The sequence below is a fragment of the Vollenhovia emeryi genome, unplaced genomic scaffold (assembly GCF_000949405.1).
Source record: "Vollenhovia emeryi isolate VEMERY1.0 unplaced genomic scaffold, V.emery_V1.0 DF939162.1, whole genome shotgun sequence".
Lineage (NCBI taxonomy): Eukaryota > Metazoa > Arthropoda > Insecta > Hymenoptera > Formicidae > Vollenhovia > Vollenhovia emeryi.
In genome coordinates, this window is record NW_011967204.1 from 149,692 (window position 1) to 161,980 (window position 12,289).

Below are 12,289 nucleotides of genomic sequence, written 5' to 3' on the forward strand. Positions count from 1 at the left end.
CTGAATCGACGCGTTTTTCAACGAGGAACAACTTTTTCCTCAGACAAAATCGTCGCTCTGCCCTGCGAAGCGAGATATTAATTGTTAAAGTTGACAACTTTTAGAGTTAGGAAATCTGTCATACCGACGAAATGTATACTGAAGTCACAGTTTCCTCGAAATTTCATGTCTAGAGTCACAGTTTGCGTATTTCTGTATAGCAGTATATTCTTGGGTGCGTTAATAGTCTAAAACTTGGTCAATTATCTGCTTTACAGAACAGTCTAAAGACTCGAAACCCATCTAGTGTCACAGTTTGCATTAAATTTCATGTCTAGAGTCACAGTTTTATATGAAATGACTCGGGAAGACATCCCCAACAACATATTTAAAAATGAAGCAAATCGGAGAGGAGGCCCCTTTTATGCATAATTACCTTACTTCCTTTTTTATATAAAAAAATATTTAATGCTGAGTTATGTATGTTTGCAGATTACTTGAAAAGGTTTCCAATCTCGGACCGAAACGTCGTTTTAAAAAAACTACATATCATTAAATAGTAGCTTTGTTGTGTATTTATTTAAGTTGCTGTAAACCTTAATTGCACATACGTTTCGCATATAATTACTTATGCTGAAACCGTGCCCCCAAATTTCCGTGCGGTTGCAAGACAATTTTTTGAGGTTTCCCTTGGCGCTGCTTCGTAATCGCGCGTAACTGCTCGCGAAAAGTTGTACCGCGTCATAAGCGAGCGCTGCTTCCACCCTTAAGTGGGAACCGTCCGTTAAATTCCAATTAAGAGATCGGGACTTGAGGGTACGTCGAACAATTGGGCTTTCCGGGTCGACTAAACGCAGGCCCGTCAAATTCACTCCGGAGTATTGGTACGGTTCTAAGTTTAGGGTTTGCAAGTCCTAATAATAAAAAACACGCATCACATGCTATTGTCGGTGGAGGTATTTACAAATCAGATAAAAGAGAAAAGAAGTAATCTAGTATTTTGAGTACATACGATTTTTCTTTATAAATTTGTGTCTAAAATCTTTTTATATTAAGGTGTTTGATTTTTCTACAATTACATCCTCTGCGACAATTGAGTCAATTAAACGAAATATTAGAGATTATGAAAGAATTCAACATACCAAAGAAGCAATAATCACTTTATAACTTTCCGACATTATTCCGACTTGTTGTGCTTGTCTGAGAACGGACTCAAGGATATCGTACGAACAGTCGATTATGAGATTTCTATATCCGGACATCTTGACTTCTTTCATGGCCTGTCTGCAAGTAAATTGTCTCGTTAATCTTTGAACAGTTTGCATCTTGAAAAGAAATCTCACGGCGACATGTGTGGCTGCGGGAATGACGTTCACTTCATATCCAGACAGTCGTATCGTAAATCATCGCGATATTTCCTGGCGTTTACGGCGGGGTTAAATAATGGCACAGGTGCATAATAACTTTGTTTGACAAACGTCGCTCGCGCATGCACGCAGGCTCATACGAGGGACAATCTATTTATATGGGTTCACGAATGCATACCTAAAATTTGGTCCACTACCTAAATGAAACACCATCGCGAAAATAGTATTCATGTTTGGTAACTTGAGCAGGCGGTTCATGCGCATCAGGCTATCCGCGTTGTCGTAAAGTATTGCATATTCGTTCCATTTGTATTCTTCAAGTAGGTTTTGAAAAACCTAAGCAATTTCAGAAATTAATCTTGAAGAACGTAAATATGATCGATCATCATCGGCAATAATTATCGAGATTTATTGAGTAAATGATTTTAATTTGTTTTGTTCTCTCAATACTGGCTCAATTATTTTCGGTTGACGAATTCAACCGGCAGAGAATGAACAATGCTTGCGAATAATCAAAATAAAATTTGGAGTGATATTTATCTGAACATTCGGATCAGTATTTGAACATTTTTATAAACAATGCAATTTTTTATTTTGGCTTAAATACCAGTTTAATTTTATGTTTTAGTAAAAATATTTAAGCCAAGTTAAATGTAATTGTGTTACTCACAGATTGTTTGTGAGTTTAAGGCAATTTGTTCCTAAATTGCTAAATAAATAATAATAAATACCATGGAGAGCGCATCGGGATGCGGATATAGATTTATGACATTGCCACGTTGTGGTTCGGAATCCCATCTGGCAGTAATGTGAGGTATGTCCAGGGTATCGCACATACTTTGAACGTAGCTCGCCGTCGATTTGTCTTGGGGACCAAATATTCCGGCCACCCCGTTGCTTATCAGCTCGCACGCTGCATGCAGTGTCCAAAAAGTACATAATGTGAATTTAGTAAATATATTCAAAAAATGACGCAGGAAAGATGCCTACGAGTGAATATAAAGTTGTTGTTCGAGAGGACGAGACACCAGTTGAGAAAACATGAAAGACATTTTAATGCTCCAACTGTTAATGAGGTTGCAATTTTCATGGTTGGGAGTGAATTCGAGAGGCGTGATATAATTATTCAAAAACGGAGTGAAATAAAAAATGCAACGTCCAAAAAAGGGAGACCCGAGCGAAGCCGGCCAAGCGTGCTAGTTATTTATATTAACAATCGTGCACTTACGAATAAATTGAAGCATCTATCTGTGTACACTATATCTACATATACTGTGAGATTTGCAAAATTGACTTTTAATTTTGTAAATACATTCATATAATATGTGAATACACTGAAAAAATGCTTTAATTGCATCAACAAGACGTGTATGACAGAATGTGTTTTGGTTAAACCAAACAGATTTCCAGTTATCACGATAGGGCTCGATATTTCATAACCAGAAGTTTGATAGACTTCGCTATACATCTAGTAAATCCTAAAGGAATTTTGATTCGTCCATTTTCTAACAGACGGCTGGTCGAATCTATCAGATTTTTGATTGATGCAATCAGATTTCTTTTCCGTGTAGTATATGGAAAAAATGTATATACACCGTAAGAGACTCCGATATATGCACGTTGCATACGTATGATAACAAGAGTACGGTCGTGGTCAGAAAGGTTGACCGACTTTGTACAATGAATTTTTGAAATATTCGTTTGTATCATTCCATTGGACATTCGTACATATCATTCCTTTGCTCTAATAATGCGTCACTGCACATATCCGTGAGCAGAGGCTATAATCTCTCGTATGGTAGGCTGCATTTTCGAAATTTATCATAAAACGTCGGACAACCTTTCTGGCCACGATTGTACTAATAGAATGTATGTATATCTACGTGCCATATAAGAACTGTAGGATATATGAAGTTCTGTATTGATTTGAGCGTGAACAAATTGTATACCTATGTTTGCTACTTGGAATGCATTCTTGTTGATTTTTTCTGTTCTGGGTGTTAACAACAGGCCCCTCGTGTGCTTGGTGGCAGAGATATTCCTTTTTATCGCTTTGATTGAGATTTCAAACGCTTTTTGAATTGTCTCGTCACTGTCGAATAAACCACCTGCAATCATACAATTCCGTCGATACGCTGAATTGGTTATCGATATTCTGCCCTTATCCGCACGCGTTATGAGAAATACGGCGAGCTTACCGATCGGTATCTTCCTCGGCAACCCCGAAATATGGGGCATAAATGCAACAGTGACGTATAGAAGTAGCATTTCTCGGCCATTCTAAAAGAGGATCGTTCTAATAGCAGCGCGACTAGTAGGTAAATGCTACAAAGTAGGCGCATTACGGAGCTTCCCTACGGAGCTTTGAAAGCAAACATTTAATTATGAGAACTGTTTATTAAGATGTATTGAAATTAAATTTACTTTTGTTTGTTATTGCCATTGCATTAGTGCTATTGCGTCGCCATTCTAAATGATCTAAACATTTAAACGCTCTAATCCGATAGACGCACACACATACACACAGCCAGTGTGGTATATTTAGACACTTTTCGCCTCGCGGTGCCTACGTTTCCCGCAACAGCTTCTCTCAATCTATCTGCTAAACACAACTGTCGAATGGTTCACTGACGCTCTCCGAGAGCTGTCAGCAGCACGTACGAATTTGTTTTTTGTGTACAAGTTTCAAAATTTAGAATATAGACGCTTTATGTTAATATAATGGGCATTTTATCCCAATAACCGAAATAAAACGTTCGAGAAGCATCGTAAGTTGTTCAAATATTAATCTACAAAGGTTTACTAAATATACGATTAAAACACCTTTCTCTTAACTTCCATTTAGCAGTCCAGCAAGATCCTATGTTATTTGGAAGAATAATTTACGTGGATCTATAAATATTATTTCTTTCTGTAATCTCTGAAATCTACAAGATCTCTTGTTGAATAAAAATTTTTACGCATAGTGTTAACTAATGCGTAACTAAGGGGAAGAAAGTTAATGTACAGTGTACCATCGCAAACGTAAATTTGCTTTTACAAAATTTTAATATTGTAAACATTTTCCTTTTTACTCAAATTTGATCTTGTTCAATGAATGTATTATTATATAGCATGTTCCAATGTTTCTGGGAAGGTGCACTTGATGTTTTTGACATTTTAACGACATTTTAACACTTCAGTCTCGTTATAACAAAGTAGTTAGACGTGACACGAATCTATTTATCGTTCGCGCGGCTCGTTGCCAAAATTCGGACGGCACAGAAAAGTGCATTAAATTTTCCTTTAACACGAGGAAACAAACCATTTTTGGATTATAGAGCAATGTTACGTGGTTAAGGGCTTCAGATATTCACGCGGCAGTTTCTCTCACGCGATTTTTTACAAGCATCGCCCGCCCATGTCTACGTAAAGGAAAGACACTCGTGTTATTTTCATTTATTTTTCAAGTTCTGACTTGTTGATTAACGGCATAAAATCACTCGCGCGATTAGTTGTACTTATGGCAAGTAATTGGAACACTGAAATGAAAATACTTGACGTGAAGAAAATTCGCCGTATCACCGAACTTAAATATACCGCGAGCTACTCGGCACTATCGGAACTAGTGACTATACCATTCCATGGTTACCAGTTGACTATTTCAACCACATGCAAGAGCCTGAAAAGTAGGTAATTGGATCGTACACTCGCATATGTGCTCTTCTTTTGCGCATGATCATTCTGACTATTCTCACTTAGGAAGATCATCTATTATTATTAATTTTCAGGAAATTATCTTTTATAATTGCCATTCTAGATTACAAGAATTTTATGTGATCGACAATTAGAGTGTTTGTACTTAGAGTTCACGTTATTCATTTTTGACGGGTAGAAATTTTCTAAATCTAGATTTGCACTAAATTTAAAAAATGCAATAATATCTGATATAATAATTTTTAGTTGTTTTATTAGTTTTTATACTCCATTTCACTTATAATCCTTTTCTTTCTTCTAAGTTAGGTTAAATCTGGCTCTTTAATTGTTTCACATAATTTTGTTGACATAATTGTAATAAGTATGAGAACATAAAATTATGAAAGAGGATTAATTTTTCTAGTAATGTTAACTATGATTTATGTGCTTGCTATTAGATATTTATCTCAATTTTTCTATTGCTTTTATTATCAAATGTGTGGTAAGCATGAAATAATTTAAAGTAAATTTGTTGAAAATTGTATTACATATTATACATTTCTTGTAATTCTTTCGTTTAGCACACGAGTACCTACTCTAAACTGTTTTCGAGGCAGTCTAGGTTAATTTAACGATTCAATTCAACATTTGGAAACATTGTGAATTACAAAGTAGTAAATCTGTGCGAACAATAGTCGTTTTACTGTTTAAGATTTATTCCATTGTTATTTGTTGTCAGTTGGTGACGTTCTTATTACTGTTGGTATAAAGCCATACGGAGGAGTACATTCTCTTGTACTGTCATTTCCATTTTTGCTGGACGATCCATTTCTTCTTTGTATCGGTTTAGAGCCGCTGCATTTCACGATGAATTTCAGTTCGGTTATCAATTCCTCCTTAAACGGCACCTATAAAAGTAAACGTATGATATACTTGATAAATGTAGAAAAATAAACCCATAGATACACATTCTTAAATGTTCCACAGAGCTTTTCTGATTCGCTAATTATTTGTAAGTGATTGTTATTTAGAATTTCTTTAAAAGATCAAAGTTATTAAATTAACAATATTGTTTAAGATTATCATTTAAGACACAAGATATCACTCGATATCCTGAATATCAATTTAAATTATCATATATAATTTTTTTAAAAAAATAGAGTTAAATAAGGCCATTATGATATAAATCAGAAAAACGAGAGCGCCTTTATAGGCTCGAGCAAGATGTACAATAGGTAGCCCAATAATTGTGATCGAATATGTGAATAATTCTTTAAATTAATTTTGATTATTCTATCGGTCTCTGTGTTGAAGCCGTATTGGTTTTCGGGAAATTCGGTATGTTTTGAGGGAAAACAGTGCGATTGCATTATAAATAATAGTTAGCTTACATTTTCTCGAATGGATGTTCGGGCAACATCCCAAAGTAATTCGAATATAGTGTACACACAGGATAAGGCCACGCCGTAGGTTAGTACTAAGAATACACCTCCAACATTGTCGAGATCAAGTGCCTGCGGTGAACTGCTCCCGCCGTTTTCCTAAACAGCGATGAGTTACAAGCAAATTAGATAGACATGATGTGCAATATACATTTTATAATAGCCAAATAACTCCACTCACCCGACATCTACCTCCGCCTCGTTTTTGCGTCCACCACTTCTTCTTTATCTCCTGTATTATTCCACCTTCGGATAATTTTAAGACCGCTGTGTTAATACTGTGTAGATATGGCGAGTCTAGAACAATATTCCATATGATAACTCATTTATCCTCTATACAAGTGTACGGTATATGACAGAACTGGATTTCTTAATTATTGTAAAGGTAAATTTTATTAGTAAAGGTGATTTTGCATCACATATAATATTTTCCTTTAGAATCGTGTAACACTTAAATTAATAAGTTTATAATTAAGTGCAGTCTTTAATCTCGTGAGTCTGAAGTGGAAATGAACTCGGGTATATTTGATTAATAAATTATCTTTTACATTGGCACAATATTCTGTTGATCAGATTTAAACCCATTTTTTCTTTTAGTTATTAAAATATATATTATTGATAGTATAATACAATATGTATTGTTGCAAATATATGTACACGTAATAAATCTTTGTAAAATTTTGTTCAGTTTTTCAAATTGCAATTTTGTAACATTTAACAACATCGAGGTTTATTAAATACTATTAAGATAATTGTGTGTGTGTGCGTATGTAAAATACCAATTTTTAGGGATTAAAACTAAGAAAATATAAAATATATGGTCATGCTTTATTATTACACATGGATTGTTTTGATAGCTTACCTTTTTTCATCGCAATTCCATAACCCTTTTCGTCTAGTAATCCTCCGATTTGTGTGACATCACAATATCGCTCTATCTCATATCTAAATATAATATATACATTGTATAATAATAATAAAATAAATAATAAGTACAAAGCATATATGCATAGATAGTAAATAATACTCGATAGAAGCAGATTCCATGAGAAAAGCGTATTCTTCGTCTATAGCTTTGTGTAGTCCTGCTTTATTATCAGGTACCAGCACGTCCTTTTTATTTGCAATCATATTTTCGTACATTTCCAGGTACGTTGGATGACTGCTATCCTTGGAATTGACAAAATTCTTTCAAAGAGTCGAATTAGAATGCTTTCAGCATTTGTCATGCTTATTTTTCAATACTATGCATTTATAAATACTAGTAAATGATTTCTCTCCTAGTAATATTTAGATACATATTAATACGATAATATTGTATCGAAAAATTATTATTTTAAAATTACTTTGTGTTATTTAATAGGAATAATTATAACAAACCAATAAACAAAAAGGAAACAACTATTCATAGAATTAAAGTTAGCTTTCTAAAGGAAAATTACATTATACATTAATTTTATATTAAATAGGCAGTTGTTTGTCAATGCTCTTTACAGTGTAACATGTTTCAAACTGACCTTTTTATTATATTATCAATATTTCGATAAATTCAAAAAAATTGACGTACTTTGAAGAAAGAAATTGTGGATCCTGATTCCTTCGCGCCGTATTTTATGGGTCTTTTTCTTGCTATCTTTGCTAATTCTTCAACATTGTCGAAAGGCTTTGATGTAGTTTCTACCGTTAGAAATGCCGCCAAGTTAGCTGTATAACTTGACACCATAATTAGACAGAAGAACCACCAGCAGCTAGCAATCATTCTTGTTGATATGCCTCTGTAAATAATTCAAATTTTAATTCTGTTTCATTGACTTTTAACTGTACAATAATAACTACCATATTAATTTTTATAACATATAACATTTTTTATCTAAATCATATAAAATTGTTAAAAACTTACAAGTATATTGATAAAAATGAAATGGCTTTAAAGTGTGAAATTAGCTAAAGTAGAAGGTAATCGATTAGAAAACCGTAGTACAGGGTGTCCTATAGAAAGTTACTGAAATTAATTAGCTGTCAGTTTCGAACGACACGCAGTTATTAAGAAAACAAAACTTATGTTGAAAAAGAAAAGTCTGCAGGTTTTAACAAGTATGAATAAAATTTAACAAAATATTTGCCAGTTTATTTGAAGAAAAATCAAATTGATGTAAAATATACCAATAATCAAAATATAATCAAATCAATTCAACAACTTCCCACGGGACACCCTGTATAATATCTAAAGAAAAAAAGTCTTATTTTACATTGTTTTGTATTTTTAAATCTACAAATTTACACTTTTGGTAATTTACTCAACATACTGTAATTAATGTAACAACAATATTTTATATTTTATAATATTGAAGCAAAATTTGGCATATTGAATCGCCAGTGATTAATTATTATAACAATTAGGTTGAATAATCCGACATAACTGGCTACAGGAATATGGTCTTTGCAGTGACATGCCTAACGTACGTATTTAATTTAATGATTTAATTTACTTCCTTTCTAAATCATACTGATGTATTTTGCATGCAAGTAATTACGCTGACGTTCCCATTTCTGTTCAGTGGGCCTAATGGCATTCGACCACATGCCATACGCCGACTAAAAGCTGTAGAATACACTTGATAAGGGCCGAAACCCATGGTCGAAACGTTGTGTTATAATCATAGACATAATACATGTATATCTAGCTCGAGCATTGAGCAGTGGGGATTCACGTAGAAAAAGGACAAACCTTGTTTTGTGCTATAATATTTCGTTCTTTCTCGTTTGCATGCGAACAAGAGAGAACGATATAGCACAAAACAAAGCTTATCCTTTTCTACGCGAACCTGTATCCCCACTGCTCAAATAACGGCAAACGCTCGGTCTAGATATATTATGTCTATTGTTATAATAAAGGAAGTTTTCTGTAGCCAGTTGTGTCGGATTATTCAACCTAATTGTTTAAAATATTGAGAAATAACTTACATGGGTGCGATCTCACTTCCCTGCTGCATTATGCTCCCTATAGCGAACCAAAATGCATTTTTAAACGTAAATTGGTTCTCAAGAAATTCGGCTTCCTCAATACAAGGATAAGGATTATTCCATTCGGCTGGGCACAACCTCCCGACGACGAAGAGTAATAACGATACTAATATGTAAGCACCAATCAAATAGTACCACACGGCATGCGAAAATGGCCATAGAAAGGAGTACGGATTCGGTGGTGCTTTCGTTGGCTTTCTGTATAATATGCTAATACCTGTAAAATCGCAATTGTTTAATATTTGAATTGTACGGTGAATTAGAACGGTTTTACGTACTGATAACAGAATCAAATTCATTTAGGTTATTTATGACGGCATTCAATTATTATATCAATTTTTCATTTACCTAAATTCATAATGGGGTTTGTAAAGTCGACGTATTCTTGCCTCGACGATGTGATGGTGAGGTCTGTAATGGCCAGGTCAGCTTCCTAAAAAAAAAGTGTTACATCCTTAATTTATGAATTTACATACATTACATTACCTTAATTTATGAATTCCATTATATTGATACAAATCTGTCTTTTTGTTTTTATTCTATTACTTGATTATATTTCTCGACGTTCAATACTAACATCAGCTATGATTTTCCCAAGCATTCCAGTCCATTTATTTGTTCTTTTGTTCAACGATCCATAATCGGATTCCACTTGCAAAGTGTAATTAAATTCAAGGATTTGACTGATTTCTTGTATTATGTCAACTGCAAATCCTTCGTACCTCTCGTTACCGTATAACGTCACCATCGATTCTTTTTGCATGCCATAAGGCTCTGTAAGAGAGTAAATGTGTATATAGTATAACGGCAACCGCTCAGTTTTCTTTGTAACTATCATATTTTGTTCATTTTGCCCTAAATAAGTTTCTGAGAAGGAAAATCGTCGCTCATGTTCCGTTTATTTTTAATTAATTTTGAAAATATCTCAATTGTTGGTAAGTAAATTAATGATAATTTATAAATATGTCGTCCGTTTTATATTAATGTGTATAAACAATATTTTTTCGTCTTACTTGAATTACATCATATTATTTATACATACATGTATGATGATTTCAGGTAAACGATTAAAGAATAGCATTTTTATATTTATTGTTAAAGCAAAGCATAGTTGATATATTGAAAAGCATGTGTACGCACGCGTGCGTACGCGTGTATGTAGACATACCTGTGAGTGATATTAAAACAACAAATGTTTTATTTTGTATGTTGAGCTTAATGTCTGACTTTGGGGGTTTGATTTCTTCCCAATCAATGTTTTCCCGTGCTGTACTATTCCATTTACCGATTCTTTTTAGACCTTCTTCCGTCAAACGCACAATATCCAATTCTATGTTACTGCGGAAACCATCCCTGTCAAATTTGACGAGGCCTGTCAAGCCCCTCGTTTCAGTCTAAAAGGGAAACAGCACAAGATAAGACGTATTCGTCACGCTTAATATTACAATAATTAAGCAGGGCAACAAATTCGATGCTTTTTATTTATTAATATTCTTGAGAAACTGGAATTGATGCCAAATAAATTTATGTGTAACGTAGTTAAATTAAAACAGTTGATATGTTACGTCTGAAATTTAAATTAAAGCATTTTTCACATCTTACCGATCGCATAAAATTGCTTAAACTCAGTCCATGTTCCCACCTGTCGCTACCATCGCACGGCAATTTCTTGACATCACCCTTTGTAGCATCCTTTAATTGCTTGAAAGCTCTCGCAAACAATTGGACCGCGTCGTACATGAGCGCGGGTTCAACTCGTAGCTGCGAAGGATTGTCTAGGCCCCATTCGTTCTTATGTCTGTCTAAGGTTTGTATCACTATCTGATCTTCAGGGTTAATCAAGCGCACGCCCGTGAAATTGACGCCAGAGTATTGATAGGGCTCTAAATCCAGGGTTTGCAGATCCTGCCATGTATGCATATCCATTGGTATTATGTTTAATCGTTACACCCAGTTAGAAGTTTGTTTCAAATCAAACAAAATCATTTATATCAAAACTTAGACGTTCTTTAAATTGGTTATTATCTTACGTTAAATATTAGCAACAGAATACAGCACAACTTTTGTACTTTTCACAGAGATTTTGCAAAAACATAGTTCACATATTTCAAATATAGAATTCTATGGCAAGATAATTTTAGCAGTTATTGTTCTATATTTTATTTTTAACGTGTAAGAAAGCGCATTTACTTACTAGGGACGTTACAATCACTTTATATTTGTCGGATAAAATACCAACTTGTTGGGCCTGCTTCAAAACCTCTTCGAGAATCTCGTATGAACAGTCGATGATGACGTTCTCTATTTGCGATGCCTTGATTTCTTGCATCCCGCGCCTATACAAGAATCGAGATGCCAAGCTGTATAATAAACTAACCTTCTTTTGTGAAAATTTTCTCAATTAACACTAAATTCACCGAACTTTCGAGTCCCACTTAATTATTTTCGGCAACGACGTAATTTTTATATCGAAAGCTGTCTAGTTGTCTCTTTGAAAAAAATGTCTAAAAGACACACTTTGAACACTCGAGAAATATTATTATATCATAATGTATTTCATAATATATTAAAATGTAGAAATAAGCAAACAATGAGCATATTTTATATGTTTATAAAATTATTGGTGTCGACAGATACATGTATCTGCATATATAAGTATGCAAAATCAACTAATTATGACATAATATTTCCAAGTAAGAAGATAACCAATTTTCTCACGATTGTGGGATGGAAAAGTCTTCAAGATACTTATACTTTTATATCGCGAAATTAGATGTTTCTTATTATGTACCTATAATTGGG

At 33.9% G+C, this 12,289-nt stretch overlaps 2 protein-coding genes across 5 annotated transcripts in view; both read right to left on the minus strand.

Annotated features, from left to right (window-relative positions):
* The window catches only part of LOC105564563 (glutamate receptor ionotropic, kainate 2-like), a 14,874-nt gene extending 9,850 nt beyond the window's left edge, over window positions 1-5,024 (minus strand). The window contains exons 1-7 of one of the 3 annotated variants that reach the window (XM_012017006.1): window positions 4,170-5,024; window positions 3,545-3,626; window positions 3,296-3,454; window positions 2,078-2,259; window positions 1,525-1,682; window positions 1,122-1,263; window positions 591-893 (exon numbers count right to left, since the gene is read on the minus strand). In XM_012017006.1, the coding sequence (XP_011872396.1) occupies window positions 591-893; window positions 1,122-1,263; window positions 1,525-1,682; window positions 2,078-2,259; window positions 3,296-3,454; window positions 3,545-3,626; window positions 4,170-4,187 (1,044 nt within the window). In that variant the 5' untranslated portion in view covers window positions 4,188-5,024. Of the gene's footprint in view, window positions 1-590; window positions 894-1,121; window positions 1,264-1,524; window positions 1,683-2,077; window positions 2,260-3,295; window positions 3,455-3,544; window positions 3,627-3,770 lie in introns of all 3 variants that reach the window. The other 2 variants (XM_012017008.1, XM_012017007.1) reach the window with 2 other exon arrangements.
* A 691-nt stretch (window positions 5,025-5,715) lies between these two features.
* The window catches only part of LOC105564564 (glutamate receptor ionotropic, kainate 2-like), a 13,764-nt gene continuing 7,190 nt past the window's right edge, over window positions 5,716-12,289 (minus strand). For both annotated transcript variants that reach the window (XM_012017010.1, XM_012017009.1), the window contains exons 6-18: window positions 12,279-12,289; window positions 11,682-11,823; window positions 11,090-11,392; window positions 10,656-10,881; window positions 10,065-10,261; window positions 9,836-9,920; window positions 9,428-9,704; window positions 8,031-8,238; window positions 7,491-7,633; window positions 7,326-7,408; window positions 6,645-6,760; window positions 6,413-6,562; window positions 5,716-5,929 (exon numbers count right to left, since the gene is read on the minus strand). In XM_012017010.1, the coding sequence (XP_011872400.1) occupies window positions 5,747-5,929; window positions 6,413-6,562; window positions 6,645-6,760; window positions 7,326-7,408; window positions 7,491-7,633; window positions 8,031-8,238; window positions 9,428-9,704; window positions 9,836-9,920; window positions 10,065-10,261; window positions 10,656-10,881; window positions 11,090-11,392; window positions 11,682-11,823; window positions 12,279-12,289 (2,124 nt within the window). In that variant the 3' untranslated portion in view covers window positions 5,716-5,746. The remainder of the gene's footprint in view (window positions 5,930-6,412; window positions 6,563-6,644; window positions 6,761-7,325; window positions 7,409-7,490; window positions 7,634-8,030; window positions 8,239-9,427; window positions 9,705-9,835; window positions 9,921-10,064; window positions 10,262-10,655; window positions 10,882-11,089; window positions 11,393-11,681; window positions 11,824-12,278) is intronic.